The sequence below is a fragment of the Salmo salar genome, chromosome 12 (assembly GCF_965601325.2).
Source record: "Salmo salar chromosome 12, fSalSal1, whole genome shotgun sequence".
Classification (NCBI taxonomy): domain Eukaryota; kingdom Metazoa; phylum Chordata; class Actinopteri; order Salmoniformes; family Salmonidae; genus Salmo; species Salmo salar.
Genome location: NC_138302.1, coordinates 41,345,522 through 41,364,501, shown reverse-complemented (window position 1 = coordinate 41,364,501; position 18,980 = coordinate 41,345,522). Strand labels below are relative to the sequence as shown.

The 18,980-nt window shown below is 40.3% G+C and overlaps 1 protein-coding gene across 2 annotated transcripts in view; it reads right to left on the bottom strand.

Annotated features, from left to right (window-relative positions):
* Positions 1-18,756, bottom strand: part of mmp24 (matrix metallopeptidase 24) — a 107,928-nt gene extending 89,172 nt beyond the window's left edge. Inside the window, exon 1 of one of the 2 annotated variants that reach the window (XM_014131593.3) lies at positions 18,446-18,756. In XM_014131593.3, the coding sequence (XP_013987068.1) occupies positions 18,446-18,571 (126 nt within the window). In that variant the 5' untranslated portion in view covers positions 18,572-18,756. The remainder of the gene's footprint in view (positions 1-18,445) is intronic. The other variant, XM_014131592.3, reaches the window with a different exon arrangement.
* Positions 18,757-18,980: the final 224 nt, after the last annotated feature.

Here is an 18,980-nt window from a genome sequence, read left to right as displayed (position 1 = left end):
TACTGTTTACAGGCCTCCTGGGCAATATACAGCTTTCCTCACTGAGTTCCCTGAATTCCTATCGGATCTTGTAGTCATAGCAGATAATATTCTAATTTTTGGTGACTTTAATGCTCACATGGAAAAGTCCACAGACCCACTCCAAAAGGCTTTCGGAGCCATCATCGACTCAGTGGGTTTTGTCCAACATGTCTCTGGACCTACTCACTGCCACAGTCATACTCTGAACCTAGTCTTGTCCCATGGAACAAATGTTGTGGATCTTAATGTTTTTCCTCATAATCCTGGACTATCGGACCACCATTTTATTACGTTTGCAATCACAACAAATAATCTGCTCAGACCCCAACCAAGAGCATCAAAAGTCGTGCTATAAATCCTCAGACAACCCAAAGATTCCTTGATGCCCTTCCAGACTCCCTCTGCCTACTCAAGGATATCAGAGGACAAAAATCAGTTAACCAACTAACTGAGGAACTCAATTTAACCTTGCGCAATACCCTAGATGCAGTTGCACCCCTAAAAACTAAAAACATTTATCATAAGAAACTAGCTCCCTGGCCTTCCCTGTGGCTCAGTTGGTAGAGCATGGTGTTTGCAACGCCAGGGTTGTGGGTTCTATTCCCACGGGGGGCCAGTACGGATTATTTTTTTTTTTAAATGTATGAAATGAGATGAAATGAAATGTATGCATTCACTACTGTAAGTCGCTCTGGATAACCTGTTATGGCTAGGGGGCAGTATTTTCACGGCTGGATAAAAAACATACCCGATTTAATCTGGTTACCACTCCTACCCAGTAACTAGAATATGCATATACTTATTACATATGGATAGAAAACACCCTAAAGTTTCTAAAACTGTTTGAATGATGTCTGTGAGTATAACAGAACTCATTTGGCAGGCAAAAACCTGACAAGGTTTCAGGCAGGAAGTGGCCTGTCTGACAAGGTGTCGTTCTTCTTGTCTCTGTTTATTGAAGAGTGAGGATCTTAGCTGTCCCGTGACACTTCCTACGGCTGCCATAGGGTCTCAGAAGGCGGTAAAAAGCTGAATCGTGGCTTTGCAGGCTCTGGCTGAAACAAAGTAGCGCGTTTGGGTAGTGGCTGGTTACAGTACTGTGAGACTCAGGCGCGTGCCCGCGTCGACCGAAAGCTTTGTTTACTTTCCTCAGTTTAGCTAAAAGGAGATTCCCGGTCGGAATATTATCGCTTTTCTACGAGAAAAATGGCATAAAAATTGATTTTAAACAGCGGTTGACATGCTTCGAAGTACGGTAATGGAATATTTAGATTTTTTTTGTCACGAATTGCGCTATGCGCACGACCCTGATTTACCATTTCAGATAGTGTCTGGGACGCACGAACAAAACGCCGCTATTCGGATATAACGATGGATTATTTTGGACCAAACCAACATTTGTTATTGAAGTAGCAGTCCTGGGAGTGCATTCTGACGAAGACAACAAAAGGTAATGAAACTTTTATAATAGTAAAGCTGATATTGGTGAGTGCTAAACTTGCCGGGTGTCTAAATAGCTAGCCCGTGATGCCTGGGCTATGTACTTAGAATATTGCAAAATGTGCTTTCACCAAAAAGCTATTTTAAAATCGGACATATCGAGTGCATAGAGGAGGTCTGTATCTATAATTCTTAAAATAATTGTTATGCTTTTTGCGAACGTTTATCGTGAGTAATTTAGTAAAATGTTAGCGAATTCCCCGGAAGTTTGCGGGGGGTATGCTAGTTCTGAACGTCACATGCTAATGTAAAAAGCTGGTTTTTGATATAAATATGAACTTGATTGAACAAAACATGCATGTATTGTATAACATAATGTCCTAGGGTTGTCATCTGATGAAGATCATAAAAGGTTAGTGCTGCATTTAGCTGTCTTCTGGGTTTTTGTGACATTATATGCTAGCTTGAAAAATGGGTGTCTGATTATTTCTGGCTTGGTACTCTGCTGACATAATCTAATGTTTTGCTTTCGTTGTAAAGCCTTTTTGAAATCGGACAGTGTGGTTAGATAAAGGAGAGTCTTATCTTTAAAATGTTGTGAAATAGTCATATGTTTGAAAAATTGAAGTTTTTGTATTTTAGAGGAGTTTGTATTTCGCGCCACGCCCATCATTGGATATTGGAGCAGGTGTTCCGCTAGCGGAACGTCTAGATGTAAGAGGATAAGAGCGTCTGCTAAATGACTAAAATGTAAATGTATACAGAAAATACACGAGCTCTGAAGGAAGCTTCCAGAAAATTGGAACAGAAATGGCGCCACACCAAACTGGAAGTCTTCCGACTAGCTTGGAAAGACAGTACCGTGCAGTATCGAAGAGCGCTCACTGCTGCTCGATCATCCTATTTTTCCAACTTAATTGAGGAAAATAAGAACAATCCGAAATGTATTTTTGATACTGTCGCAAAGCTACCTAAAAAGCAGCATTCCCCAAGAGAGGATGGCTTTCACTTCAGCAGTAATAAATTCATGAACTTCTTTGAGGAAAAGATCATGATCATTAGAAAGCAAATTACGGACTCCTCTCTAAATCTGCGTATTCCTACAAAGCTCAGTTGTCCTGAGTTTGCACAACTCTGCCAGGACCTAGGATCAAGGGAGACACTCAAGTGTTTTAGTGCTATATCTCTTGACACAATGATGAAAATAATCATGGTCTCTAAACCTTCAAGCTGCATACTGGACCCTATTCCAACTAAACTACTGAAAGAGCTGCTTCCTGTGCTTGGCCCTCCTATGTTGAACATAATAAACGGCTCTCTATCCACCGGATGTGTACCAAACTCACTAAAAGTGGCAGTAATAAAGCCTCTCTTGAAAAAGCCAAACCTTGACCCAGAAAATATAAAAAACTATCAACCTATATCGAATCTTCCATTCCTCTCAGAATTTAAAATAAAAAGCTGTTGCGCAGCAACTCACTGCCTTCCTGAAGACAAACAATGTATGTGAAATGCTTCGGTCTGGTTTTAGACCCCATTATAGCACTGAGACTGCACTTGTGAAGGTGGTAAATTACCTTTTAATGGCGTCAGACCGAGGCTCTGCATCTGTCCTCGTGCTCCTAGACCTTAGTGCTGCTTTTGATACCATCGATCACCACATTCTTTTGGAGAGATTGGAAACCTAAAATGGTCTACACGGACAAGTTCTGGCCAGGTTTAGATCTTATCTGTCGGAAAGATATCAATTTGTCTCTGTGAATGGTTTGTCCTCTGACAAATCATCTGTAAATGTTGGTTTTCCTCAAGGTTCCTTTTTAGGACCACTATTGTTTTCACTATATATTTTACCTCTTGGGGATGTCATTCGAAACATACTGTTAACTTTCACTGCTATGCGGATGACACACAGCTGTACATTTCAATGAAACATGGTGAAGCCCCAAAATTGCCCTCGCCAGAAGCCTGTGTTTCACACATAAGGAAGTGGATGGCTGCAAACTTTCTACTTTTAACTCAGACAAAACAGCGATGCTTGTTCTAGGTCCCAAGAAACAAAGAGATCTTCTGTTGAATCTGACAATTAATCTTGATGGTTGTACAGTCGTCTCAAGAAAAACTGTGAAGGACCTCAGCTTTACTCTGGACCCTGATCTCTCTTTTGACGAACATATCAAGACTGTTTCAAGGACAGCTTTTTTCCATCTACGTAACATTGCAAAAATCTGAAACTTTCTGTCCAAAAATGATGCAGAAAAATTAATCCATGCTTTTGTCACTTCTAGGTTAGACTACTGCAATGCTCTACTTTCCGGCTACCCGGATAAAGCTCTAAATAAACTTCAGGTAGTGCTAAATACGGCTGCTAGAATCCTGACTAGAACCAAAAAATGTGATCATATTACTCCAGTGCTAGACTCCCTACACTGGCTTCCTGTTAAGGCAAGGGCTGATTTCAAGGTTTTACTGCTAACCTACAATGTATCACATGGGCTTGCTCCTACCTATCTTTCCGATTTGGTCCTGCCGTACATACCTACACGTACGCTACGGTCACAAGACGCAGGCCTCCTAATTGTCCCTACAATTTCTAAGCAAACGGCTGGAGGCAGAGCTTTCTCCTATAGAGCTCCATTTTTATGGAATGGTCTGCCTACCCATGTGAAAGATGCAGACTCTGTCTCAACCTTTAAGTCTTTATTGAAGACTCATCTCTTCAGTAGGTCCTGTGTAGTCTGGCCCAGGAGTGTGAAGGTGAACGGAAAGGCTTTGGAGCAATGAACCGCCCTTGCTGTCTCTGCCTGGTCGGTTCCCCTCTCTCCACTGGGATTCTCTGCCTCTAACCCTATTACAGGGGCTGAGTCACTGGCTTACTGGTGCTGTTCCATGCCATCCCTAGGAGGGGTGCGTCACTTGAGTGGGTTGAGTCGCTGACGTGGTCTTCCTGTCTGGGTTGGCTCCCCCCCTTGGGTTGTGCCGTGGCGGAGATCTTTGTGGGCTATACTCGGCCTTGTCTCAGGATGTTAACTTCTCTAGGGCCGGCGGGACGAAATCGTCCCACCTACGTAACAGCCAGTGGAATCCTGTGGCGCGTTATTGAAATACCTTAGAAATGCTATTACTTCAATTTCTCAAACATATGACTATTTTACACCATTTTAAAGACAAGACTCTCGTTAACCTGTTAGGGCTAGGGGGCAGTATTGACACGGCTGGATAAAAAACGTACCCGATTTAATCTGGTTACCACTCCTACCCAGTAACTAGAATATGCATATACTTATTACATATGGATAGAAAACACCCTAAAGTTTCTAAAACTGTTTGAATGGTGTCTGTGAGTATAACAGAACTCAAATGGCAGGTCAAAACCTGAGAGATTCCTTTACAGGAAGTGGCCTGTCTGACCATTTCTGGAACTTCTTTGCCATCTCTATCTTTTACTAAGGATCTCTGCTCTAACGTGACACTTCCTACGTCGTCCATAGGCGCTCAGAGCCCGGGAAAAACCTGAATGTCGTCATCCCAGCCCCAGGCTGAAACACATTATCGCCTTTCTCAAGTGGCCGATCAAGGGACTCTGGGCTTAGGCGCGTGACCTGACCGCCCCCGTCTTTGTGATTTTTTTTCCTCTGTTTGCCGAAAAGGAGATTCCCGGTCGGAATATTATCGCTTTTCTACGAGGAAAATGGCATTAAAATTGATTTTAAACAGCGGTTGACATGCTTCGAAGTACGGTAATGGAATATTTAGAATTTTTTTGTCACGAATTGCGCCATGCGCACGACCCTTCTTTACCATTTCGGATAGTGTCTGGAACGCACGAACAAAACGCCGCTATTCGGATATAACAATGGATTATTTTGGAACAAACCAACATTTGTTATTGAAGTAGCAGTCCTGGGAGTGCATTCTGACGAAGACAACAAAAGGTAATCAAACTTTTATAATAGTAAATATGATTATGGTGAGTGCTAAACTTGCCGGGTGTCTAAATAGCTAGCCCGTGATGCCTGGGCTATGTACTTAGAATATTGCAAAATGTGCTTTCACCAAAAAGCTATTTTAAAATCGGACATATCGAGTGCATAGAGGAGGTCTGTATCTATAATTCTTAAATTTTCATTCTTATTATTTTTGTGAACGTTTATCGTGAGTAATTTAGTAAAATGTTAGCGAATTCCCCGGAAGTTTGCGGGGGTTATGCTAGTTCTGAACGTCACATGCTAATGTAAAAAGCTGGTTTTTGATATAAATATGAACTTGATTGAACAAAACATGCATGTATTGTATAACATAATGTCCTAGGGTTGTCATCTGATGAAGATCATCAAAGGTTAGTGTTGCATTTAGCTGTCTTCTGGGTTTTTGTGACATAATATGCTAGCTTGAAAAATGGGTGTCTGATTATTTCTGGCTTGGTACTCTGCTGACATAATCTAATGTTTTGCTTTCGTTGTAAAGCCTTTTTGAAATCGGACAGTGTGGTTAGATTAACGAGAGTCTTGTCTTTAAATAGCTGTAAAATAGTCATATGTTTGAGAAATTGAAGTAATAGGATTTTTAAGGTTTTGAAAATCGCGCCACAGGCTTCAAGTGGCTGTTACGTAGGTGGGACGAATTCGTCCCGCCTAGCCCATAGAGGTTAATCTAACCACACTGTCCGATTTCAAAAAGGCTTTACAACGAAAGCAAAACATTAGATTATGTCAGCAGAGTACCCAGCCAGAAATAATCAGACACCCATTTTTCAAGCTAGCATATAATGTCACAAAAACCCAGAAGACAGCTAAATGCAGCACTAACCTTTGATGATCTTCATCAGATGACAACCCTACGACATTATGTTATACAATACATGCATGTTTTGTTCAATCAAGTTCATATTTATATCAAAAACCAGCTTTTTACATTAGCATGTGACTAGCATGTGACTAGCATTCCCACCGAACACTGCCGGTGAATTTACTAAATTACTCACGATAAACGTTCACAAAAAACATAACAATTATTTTAAGAATTATAGATACAGAACTCCTCTATGCACTCGATATGTCCGATTTTAAAATAGCTTTTCGGTGAAAGCACATTTTGCAATATTCTCAGTAGATAGCCCGGCATCACAGGGCTAGCTATTTAGACACCCAGCAAGTTTAGCCTTCACCAACCTCCGATTTACTATTAGAAAAGTTTGATTACTATTGGTGTTCTTCATCAGAATGCACTCCCAGGACTGCTACTTCAATAACAAATGTTGGTTTGGTCCCAAATAATCCATTGTTATATCCAAACAGCGGCGTTTTGTTCGTGTGTTCAAGACACTATCCGAAAGGGTAAATAAGGGTGGCGAGCATGGCGCATTTCGTGACAAAAAAATTCTAAATATTCCATTACCGTACTTCGAAGCATGTCAACCGCTGTTTAAAATCAATTTTTATGCCATTTTTCTCGTAAAAAAGCGATACTATTCCGACCGGGAAAGCCTGTATACGTACAAAGAGAGAGAAAATAAATACATCTCGTGCCCTCGTGCACGAGCGTGAGTCTCAGAGTACTCTGACCAGCCACTATCCAAACGCGATAATGTGTTTCAGCCAGAGGCTGCCTCGATATCATTCAGCTTTTTCCCGGGTTCTGAGAGCCTATGGGAGCCGTAGGATGTGTCACGTTATAGCAAAGATCCTCAGTCTTCAATAAAAAGAGCCAAGATGAACAACAACTTGTCAGACAGGCCACTTCCTGCATGGAATCTTCTCAGGTTTTTGCCTGCCATATGAGTTCTGTTATACTCACAGACACCATTCAAACAGTTTTAGAAACTTTAGGGTATTTTCTATCCAAAGCCAATACTTATATGCATATTCTAGTTACTGGGCAGGAGTAGTAACCAGATTAAATCGGGTACGTTTTTTATCCGGCCGTGTCAATACTGCCCCCTACCCCCAACAGGATAAGTTGGTGATTGAAAATATCCCTTTAGTGGTGTGGGGGCTGTGCTTTGGCAAAGTGGGTGGGGTTATATCCTTCCTGTTTGGCCCTGTCCGGGGGTATCATCGGATGGGGCCACAGTGTCTCCTGACCCCTCCTGTCTCAGCCTCCAGTATTTATGCTGCAGTAGTTTATGTGTCGGGGGGCTAGGGTCAGTCTGTTATATCTGGAGTATTTCTCCTGTTCTATCCAGTGTCCTGTGTGAACTTAATTATGCTCTCTCTAATTCTCTCTTTCTCTCTTTCTTTCTTTCTCTCTCTCAGAGGACCTGAGCCCTAGGACCATGCCTCAGGACTACCTGGCATGATGACTCCTTGCTGTCCCCAGTCCACCTGACCGTGCTGCTGCTCCAGTTTCAACTGTTCTGCCTGCGGCTATGGAACCCTGACCTGTTCACCGGACGTGTTACCTGTCACAGACCTGCTGTTTTCAACTCTCTAGAGACAGCAGGAGTGGTAGAGATACTCTCAATGATCAGCTATGAAAAGCCAACTGACATTTACTCCTGAGGTGCTGACTTGTTGCACCCTCAACAACTACTGTGATTATTATTATTTGACCATGCTGGTCATTTATGAACATTTGAACATCTTGGCAATGTTCTATTATAATCTCCACCTGGCACAGCCAGGACTGGCCACTCCTCATAGCCTGGTTCCTCTCTAGGTTTCTTCCTAGGTTTGTGCCTTTCTAGGGAGTTTTTCCTAGCAACGTGCTTCTACACCTGCATTGCTTGCTGTTTGGGGTTTTAGGCTGGGTTTCTGTACAGCACTTTGATATATCAGCTGATGTAGGAAGGGCTATATAAATACATTTGATTTGATTTATTTGATGATACAATAAAGTAGTAACAGTAGTATCTATGAAGCCCATGTGGTGCTGTGGAGGTTCAATTTGGGATTATGAAGTAAGTTAACACTTTATATTAAGTTGCCCTTATTATTATGGAACTAACACCAGTAATAACTGTGTTAACAACATAATAGTTACATAAGTTTTACTATGCCATTTACATGGTAATAGGGTTGTTGCGGAATCAGGTATTACACAATTGGAACAAGAAATGTGTAACCACACATTCACTTGCTGAAGGTTACTGCACATGTGTACAGTAACTACCAGGGCCATGCACAGACCTTTCAGGTTTTTCAGAAAACCAGTCAGTATCTGGTGTGACCACCATTTTGCCTTGTGCAGCGTGACACATCAATGGCTGTGCGAAGTTGCTGGATATTGGCGGGAACTGGAACACTTTGTCGCACAAGTCGATCCAGAGCATCCCAAACATGCTCAATGGGTGACAAGTCTGGTGAGTATGCAGGCCATGGAAGAACTGGGGCATTTTCACCTTCCAGGAATTTTGTACAAATCCTTGCGACATGGGGCCGTGCATTATCATGCTAAAAATGAGGTGATGGCAGCAGATTAATGACATGACAATTGTGTTCATTGTCCGTAGCTTATGCCTGCCCATAACATAACCCCACTGCCACCATGGGGCACTCTGTTCACAACATTGACATCAGAAAACCGCTCGCCCACACAACGCCAATACACGCTGTCTGCCATCTGCCCGGTACAGTTGAAAACGGGATTCATCTGTGAAGAGCACACTTCTCCAGCGTGCCTGTGCCATCGGAGTTGAGCATTTGCCCTCTGAAGTCAGTTACAATGCCGAACTGCAGTCAGGTCAAGACCCTGGTGAGGACAAGAAGCACGCACATGAGCTTCCCTGAGACGGTTTTTGGCAGTTTTTGCATAAATTCTTTGGTTGTGCAAACTGAGTTTCATCAGCTGTCTGGGTGGCTGGTCTCAGACAATCTCGCAGGTGAAGAAGCCGGATTTGGAGGTCCTGGGCTGACGTGGTTACACGGTTACATGGTCTGCGGTTGCGAGGCCGGTTGGACCAGTGGCGGTCGGTGACGTTTAAGATAAGGAAGGACATTTTTTTTGTTATGAGCATGGCCTTATTTCTGTTAGAGCATATTGGATGACTGTCATTAATTTTCCATTCATCCAGCTCACTGTAACATTGATAGGTTTAGGCTACTACATGATACTCAAATATCTATCATGAGGTTGCTACAATCTAGCTTATGAATGAAAGTTCACATGCACAGGACGAGAGGAACATTTTGAGTAATCAAGGTGACAGATTCAATACCGCTTTGCACACTCTTGCCTGCATCTAGATGATCTAGGGTGTAATCATTAGTCCAACAGTTGCAAACGAGAGTTTCTATTGGACAAATTCAGGTAGGTTTATCCCTGTTTCGTTCTGTTTGCTTCCGTTTAAGAAACGCTTTTCAACAGAATCGGCGAAATGAATATACTCCTGATCACACGCAAACACAGTTCACTTTCTACATCATTGTAACCATATTAGCTAACATCATACTTAGTCAACATATCTAGTAGAACTTATGCATTAGTAAACCTGCTACAATCCTGCATTACAGTCATCAAGCAGTTTAGCAGTTACACCAGCTGGCCCAGGTGGCAATAAACAAATAAAACCAAAAGCTTAGCTTGACTTACAAGAGTTCCAGTGTTGGATAGCCATAGCCAGCAAGCTAACATAGCATCCCTCTCTGTTTAAGTAGGCTAAACTGGCTAGCTGCATTCACTAGCTAAGTAAAAGTGAAAAAAAAAAATGAAATATATTTTCTCACTTTCTCTCTCTCTCCCGTCCTCCTCTGAGGAGCCCCCACTGGGTTGGACGTACTGCCAAATTTTCTAAAACGACATTGAGGCGGCTTATTGTAGAGAAATTAACATTAAATTCTCTAGCAACAGCTCTGGCGGACATTCTTGCAGTCAGCATGCCAATTGCACACTCCCTCAAAACTTGAGACATCTGTGGTATTTTTTTGTGTGACAAAACTGCACATTTTAGATTGGCCTTTTATTGTCCCCAGCACAAGGTGCACCTGTGTAATGATCTTGCTGTTTAATCAGTGTAACGATGTGCCCTGAGAGTTGGGAAGCAAGTTCAGGGAGGGAGTGTTTTAATAAATAAACGTAACATAATACAAAACAAGAAAACACAAACAGACATGGCACAGAAACCGAAACAATGACACCTGGGGAAGGAACCAAAGGGAGTGACATATATAGGGAAGGTAATCAGGGAAGTGATAGAGTCCAGGTGAGCGTAATGATGGTGACAGGTGTGCGTCACAACGAGCAGCCTGGTGACCTAGAGGCCGGAGAGGGAGCACACGTGACAATCAGCTCCTTGATATGCCACATCTGGATTATCTGGATTATCTTGGCAAAGGAGAAATGCTCACTAACAGGGATGTCAACAAATGTGTGCACAAAATTGGAGAGAAATAAGATTTTTGTGCGTATGTAACATTTCTGGGATCTTTTATTTCAGCTCATAAAACATGGGACCAACACTTTACATGTTGTGTTTATATAGTTTTTCAGTGTACATATTGCAGCTTTAAAGTGCCTCCTAAAGACATGATTGTCATTGGGAAAAGAGGGTAGGCTATCAACTCATCAGCTAGCTCAATTTTTTTTTAATGATTGTGATTTATTTTAATATAGCCTAATTTTCATAATCTTCTAACTCATGATATATGGCTAGCTGGCTAGTGGCTTGTGTGGATATTTTAGTATATGGTGGCTAGCTAGAGTCTATACCTGTGTTCAGTGCTTAATTTGTAAATCAGGAGGTGCCCGAACAAAATGCGAGAGGGGGGTGACCTGGGGAGCTCTGTGGTACCAGAACGCGTGAAAAAAAAATCCACCTTTATTAAAAAATATTACATGCAAATCATCGCATTTGCTTAGTGGTATAAAGCAGTAGAGTAACGTTAGAGGCGTTTACAGAAGTTGCACACAAGGGGAATTTTTTTTGTAGCCTAGGGTCTGGTAAAAATGTAGCCTTTTATACTGTAAACATATTTCATACAATTCTGTCATTTTACATTGAATGGAGACTGGCTGAATCTTTTTAATACTGCACAAATGATCAACATTACAGGCTGATTGACAAACTGAGATCAATAAAAACAACCTTGTCTTGAATCCATCAATAGCCTAGGCCTAGGTGTGTGGAAACACACATATGGTTCAAAATGAGGAGGAAATTATAGTCCTTAAAAAACGTTCCAGTTTCTCTGGAATAAAAATCCTCTCTCTCTATTGTTTTACTTTATAAAACAACCTATTTGGAAGTTCAATATTGTGAAAGGCCGGTTTTGTCTTCATGCTCTTCAGTGACAGATTTGCTGTGTGTTCCCGACTGTAGTCTATGCCTTGTTATTGGGCTACGCACAATCCACAGCTAAGCTATTTAAAAAAAGAAGAAGCTATTGATCCTCTGTGGCTAAATTATAGGCCAACTCGTGGTGTAGTAGGCTATTCTAAATGATTACATTTCTTTCTGAACAGGCAGCAGTAACTATAACTTTGGTACATTTATTTCAATGTATCAGGGGTACTCTAGCACCTTCCTGCGGCTATGGTTATACAAGGAAATAAATGAAGTGCTGCTGCATGCAGAGAAACACTCTTTTCATGCCACTTCTTAACAGCTACGACCAGAAGTGACTTTTTGTATCAGGTTAGGAGAACTTATGCAGGAGTTTAGGAGAATGAACGTAGCAGGTTAGGATAATTAGGTTAAGGTTGGGAAAGGGTTAGCGAAAATGCACTCCTAACCTGCTACGAAAATCACTTCTGGTAGTAGCTGTATCGAAGTGGCCTGAAAAGAGTTTGCAGGTAGGCTATCAGCCAACCAGACCGAATATTGATGATGATGCAAATCAAGCGTTATCAACTTTTAATCAAATGGTATGCTGCTGTGGCAGTACTGTTGAAATTTAAACTAGGTATAAAGCAGTTCCACTGCTTTATATCAGTGGGATACCAGGTGGGTGTAATTAATTATCAGGTGAAACAGAAAACCAGCAGGCTCTGGACCTCGTATGGGTAGGAGTTGAATACCCCTGCCCTATACCATGTCAACATGTTTTCCAACATTACAAAATCATCATAAAACTTGTGAAACATTTAGTTAACAATACTATTTCACTATTTTGAGATTTACATTGTACTTTTGCACATTACAAACCTTTATAATAGTGATGGGGAAACAAAGCTTCCTGAAGTTTTGTCTGCAGAGAGTGTAAGAGATTAGTGTGACAACTCTTCCTGTTGAACTCTCATTTATAAAAATCATTAAAAAAACTCACAAAACATTTAGTTTGCATTTAGGTTTACTATTTAGTGATTGAAATTGTACGTTTGCACATTCAAAAGAAAATATATAAATTTAGAAGCCAGAGGAACGCTGGGCTCTCACATTGAGGTGACAAATGTATGTATTTGTGTAAAAAATAGGGACCACAATGGAAATAAGTCCCTAACTTTACTGTGCATTATGTCACTTTTTAAAATCTTTATGTATATATGTAATTTTTTACTTACAAATAAAATCAATCAATCATTTCAAACTGTGCAGCTGCCAATTGATGAATGGAAAGAGAGATCTGTTACAAAACACCAAAAAGTTCAGAGAATGTCAAGCCAAGCCTTGTATACTAGATAAGCCTAAAAGGTAGGGAGGATGTATTTTTTTGTTTGTCGAGATTGATATAGTCTAATTATTGTGGTGTTGAAAACGCAAACCATAATATTGAAATGCCTGAAGTCGGTATGCTTTGTTTATTGGTTCTGTGCATTGGCACAGAAATCTGTTGGTGGAAAATTCATTGCATATATTTTATATCTTTATAAATATGGCATTGAAATGTTGAAAATCTGATTTCCCCCTTGCTGATCATTGACTCTTATCGTAGTGTAATGAAACAGGCAGGGAGAGTGAGCTCGTCTGTGCTGGTCGGTGAACCTTCTGGCCCGTAGCCCTGCGTGGCATCGACTGTGCCACAAAAGCATGCTGAAGTGGCAAAGTCAATATCCACATTTATAAACATAGGGTCGCTACAGTTATTCTAATTTGTGGTCATAAAGATTATTTTGAGTTAATTCTATGAGGGGGGAGGGTGTTCAATTTATTTTACAGTACAAGGGGAGGGTCATGCAAAAATATTTGTAACATTGGGGAGGGAGGCGCAATTTTTTTTAAGACACCTTGAGTTGAACTGGCTCTTCCCCCTCAGTAACTTTCACTCTGTCCCTTCAAGGTTTGTTATGTGCAAAAGTGTAATGTAAGTCTCATAAATAGTGAAATAATATTGTAAACTAAATGCTTTATGATGATTTTGTTTATTAACATGGAAAACATGTTGACATTAGGCTATCAATGGCTAGCTAGGCATCTAGCTAGCTACATTTGTGAATGATGGGGAAATGATAGCTAGCTAACTGGCTTTACCATCCTGTTTTTACTAACTAAAATAGTTATTGCTTTGAGTCTGAAATGGGGAATTGAATTTGAATATTTCGAATATGAATCATTGTCAAATCCATGAAAGAAAAGTCAAACTGAAAAATGTTCTCCTGTCTCATTATTTCTCCTGATTAGCCTAGTGTCTGCAAAGGTTTGTACATTGTAACTACAAAGTAATTAATTAAAATGTCACTTCATTTTGTAATACGTTGCCTGCTCCTGGTTAAGGACATTTTAAATACATTGTCACGTCCTGACCAGTATAAGGGGTTATTTGTTATTGTAGTTTGGTCAGGGCATGGCAGGGTGTGTTTGTTTTGTGTTGTCGGGGGTTTTGGGGTATTGTTCTTTGTTTTGTATTTCTATGTTCTTTCTATGTTGTGTATTTCTTTGTGTTGGCCTGGTATGGCTCTCAATCAGGAACAGCTATACATCATTGTTGCTGATTGGGAGTCATACTTAGGTAGCCCTTTTTCCACCTGTCTTTTGTGGGAAGTTGTTTTTGCACTGCTGTGTATAGCCTGCAAAACTGTTTAGCTGTCGTTCATTCGTTTTCTTGTTTTTGTGTAGTGTTCAATAAAAGTTAATATGAGCAGTCAGCTACCCGCTGCATTTTGGTCTACTCACTACGACGGCCGTGACATACATGTATATCCCTTGTAACAACATTGTAATTACAAAGTTGGTTGTTAAAGATTGTTACAATGTAACTAAAAGGGTTATACCTAACATTCTCATGTCTCCTAATTTCTCCTGTTTAGCCGATTCTCTGCAGAGGTTGTTACATTGTAACTAAATAGTAATTATATAGATTACACCCTACTAGGCTTCACTTTACATTAAGTTGCTTACTCCTGGGTAGGTGGTTAATAATTACAAGTATATCGTATTTAACTACATTGTTCTTACATTAAACTTGATTTGGTATAGCCTTTCATCCAGGTCATGACATAGAAACATAGTAATTAAAAATGAACTGTAGTTAATGACAGGATGGGCCTTGTTACAATTGTTGTTATCAGATCCCAGCCGATTTATCAATCCTGGTATTACATTTGGATTTGATGGTAGTGGCACCATGTAGTTACTAACAATGTCCGATTTTGGTTCGAGTTATTACATTTGTAATTCACAGGTGACTTCCAAACATATTTTTATAAAAAATGTGTTACATAGTGGAACAAGAAAATGTGCAATAACATCAGTAGTTACACATGTGGAATACATTTCAGCAAGTGAATGTGTAATTACACATTCCTTGTTCCAATTGTGTAATAACTGATACCGCAACAACCCTATTACCATAGTAAAACCTATACAACTACTATGTTGTTAACACAGTTATTACCACTGAATGTAGCGATTGACTATGATGTTCATGATAGAGCAGCATTTTGGCTAGTTGTAAAATCTTGTATTTGTTGGCAAGATCAGTGGCATTTTTTAAATTGCCTTTTGGCACAAACTATGGGAGAATGATTAACAGACAAATGGTTGTGGTGGTATCTTGATTCCAATAAACTGTGCAAAACTGCATTGTAGATGACAGCAATACATGGTAATGAGCTAGCTGAGTGAATTCGCATGGATTTGACATATTGAAACAACCTTCTTTATACTATTTGGGGAGGAACATTCTCCAAAGATTTGCCATCTTTCCAAAACTGGCAGCAGCCTATGGTTTGTGCACATGCAAAGGATTTGATCAAAGTGTAACACAAAGCAGACAAAATATCAAACATACTAACATTGCGCTCTAAAAAACAGAGGTAGAGACTACTTTGAAGACAAAGACTAGTAACATACTGCAGTTTTAGACTGTATTAATATAGGGGGAAAAACTGTATATCTAGCTGAAATGTATTTTATAGTATTCAGCTCTTGAGATTTCCAGTTTGGTTGGTGGGTACATCATCCTCAAATAGACAGCGGGAAATAAACATCTTACAGTTACTGTACTGTGGCTATATAGGCCAAGTGTTTAAATATTACACAACTCATTGCAGTATCACTGGATTCCCAACAACCCAGTTTTCGGTCTAATCTTACCAAACTACCATGAAACCCTTGCTATATCATAACCTAACTGGCTGATTTCCAAACTGCCTGACATGCATTCAAGAAGTCAACGTATTAGATCCAATCCAGAGCAGCTACCAAGCTACAGTACCACATAATTCTACTGACCAGAAAGTGTTAAAATGATATTGCAAGCATAAAAGCTTCTGTCATCATCAGTGGATATTACACCACATGACTGAAATGATCGAGTCAAGCACTATGCCCTTAATGCAGGTTACATAACTCCCAGGTCGACTTTATTCTTGTCTTTTATTCGATGTGTGCACTCAGGGCATCAGTGATGTTCACTGATCAATTACTGCAAGTACAGTACCAGGGAGAACCAAAAAATCTGCACGTCTGGAGCTGTACAAGATTGCGTGAATTCAGTGTGAATGTGAGTGATGTGAATTTAGCTTGCTGAACTTAGTAACCATCCAAGTCCTATCCTTTCCCTCAGCTGTTTTGTCTCCCTCTTGATTTGATTTGGCCAGGTGGCAGGATTCAGGTTAATGTCAGTAAAAGCCCCCTCTGAATCTTGACAGTGTCAAGTCATCTCTCATCAAACAGCCAATGCCAATTGATAATTAAGCAAACACTGGTCAATCAATTATATTTACTTGGAACGAGATGGCGGTGTCATCTAGGCATACAGCTGAACAAATAGGCTTATTGTTAGCAGTACAGTATCCTCAAGATAAACACTGAAATATATAAATATGATTAAGAATACATGCATACTCTGAGCATACAATAGAAATAATGATGTGTGTGTGTGTGTGGGGGGGGGGGGGGGGGGGGGGGGGTCAGAGAGAGAGAGGAAGCATACTAGAGAGTCCATTGTAGGCTATCAATGGTGATTGACAACATATCTCTAAATTGTTTATTTAATTACCTATAGTCTGGCTGATGGTCATGAATTCTATAATAAATCGTGACATTTCTATAGCCTTCTAAGGGAGCTTAATGTTTGTTTTAAAAGGGTCCTGCATGATTATCAGTCTGCTAAATTCACTAGGCTATAACAGCAGCTTATTCTAGCCTGGTAGCCAGATGTGTTTCTACTTTAGCCAACTCCTTTGTCGTTGTCATGCCTAACAAAGGAGAAACAGATTTAACCACCAGGCTAAAGTTCAGCCATGACACAATAATCTCAGGTACGCATGTGATGTCACAGAAAAGGATCGGGTGAGGATTATGCTAAATGATGGACATTCATACATCATAAAAAGAATGTCAATGACGTTTCATTCAATTGATTTAAAGGCAGCGGGACTGACATAAATAATCAAAAGCCCATCTGTTCAGTTACTCTCTGTTTTTCATGTTCCCATTTTTTTATTTGTTGTACTCATCATACTGTCCACACTCACCAGCCATTCTTTGTCAAACACTTATAAAATAACTATCTTTGTGTGTGTGCGTATCATCCTGAGATCGTTACATTACAAGTAATTGGAAAGGCTTTCACTGCAAACAGCTTATTCAAAACACAGCACAAACTCATATACAACTCTATATGCCACCAGTGCCCTCCCTACTAGCATACAACTCCCTGCTATTGCAATAAATTATGGAGGAAGCTATATTTGGAATCATGTAACAATTCTGCATTCTTTGTTCTGTCCAAATGAAAACAAAGCACAGGAGGTTTTTTTTCTGTGTGGAAGGACCTATTTTATTTGCAAATTGTTGATATGTTGTTATTGACAAAATACCTTATGATAATAACAGTGTTTTAGAAAACTGGGAACACTATGAAAGGTCTAATGTTTTTGTAGCTTGTGCTTCAACTCATTGTGCATATCATATATGCATTTTGACTGTTGTGTTTAGCATTGACCCACGTAACCTTGATTTTAATAATAGTCATGTTTAAATCAGCTCCAAATATGGGAAACCATATGTTTGCTTGGGGACATTAAATAAAACAGTGATACCGAATTGGAATTTGCTACATGTGCTGTGGCGCAATGATTCTCCTCTTCAATGCAAGCAAAACATACAAACAGTCTCTTTGTATTGTCATTTGTCATTGCAACCCATATACTAGGCTACCACTAGTGGATGAATATGCGACTGGAAAGGATATAAAATTCTCATTGCGAAATGAAACTTAATGATCGTGAAGGCAGCTGTGTTCATCAACAATAAATTCGACGGACAACAGCGTTCAATGTTTTCTCACATGCATTCAAGTGAATATGTGTGGATGAGTTGAACATGTAGATCTAGGTCAATCTATAGATGTTTTGAGGTGAGGTGATACATAGGCTAATGCCACTAAAACCTCAATAAATAAAATGGTAGAGCTGCCTGACATCTTGTTTATGTGGTATACTTATTTTGATAATTTAATTGTTATAGAACTGTTATTGTAGTCTAACAGTTCGGATAAGGTATTCATAAACGATACGCAGAAAAACATTCAAACGCACGATTTTATTTTATTTCCACCTGCGCTATAAAGAAGCGCAATACAGTGCTGTGCGATTTTGCCCAGTCCGTTTCGGTAAGGATGCTGTATAGAATAAATCAATTGCATCCCGGTTCGTGCATCTGACCTACCTCAACGATGAACGTCTTCTCTTCACCACAGACCGAGACAACCCAGAATAAAATATGAAAGTAGCAGGTTTTCCAGCAAAAACCAGGGAGCCCCGCTTTCCTCCTCTTCACTCCAAGCCCCGCCATGACTGTCCCCAAATTCCCCCCTCAGCCCGCGTTTGAGTTCCAGTCTTATGTCCTGTGTCCGTGCTTCATTCCCAGGAAGAATGATTACCTATATTTCTCTGGTTGAATTTCAACGCATACCAACCGCTATTCTCGGGCTCTCATTGCGCAGACCCTGTTCTTAAAGCGTCACACAAAACGGAAGGGATTTAAGCCTGCACTCCAATGCTTAAACTGTAAACCGGGAGGTGCCAGAACAAAAAGTCAGCGCGAGAGAGGCACTCTGAGGTAATAATAATATATATCATATATATTTTTAATAAAGCAGTGCATGCATATCATCACATTTGCTTGGTGGCATAGAGCATTGGAGTAGAGGTGCTTCCAGAAGTTGCACAAATGGGAGAAAAAAATTGTACTTGGGTCCAGG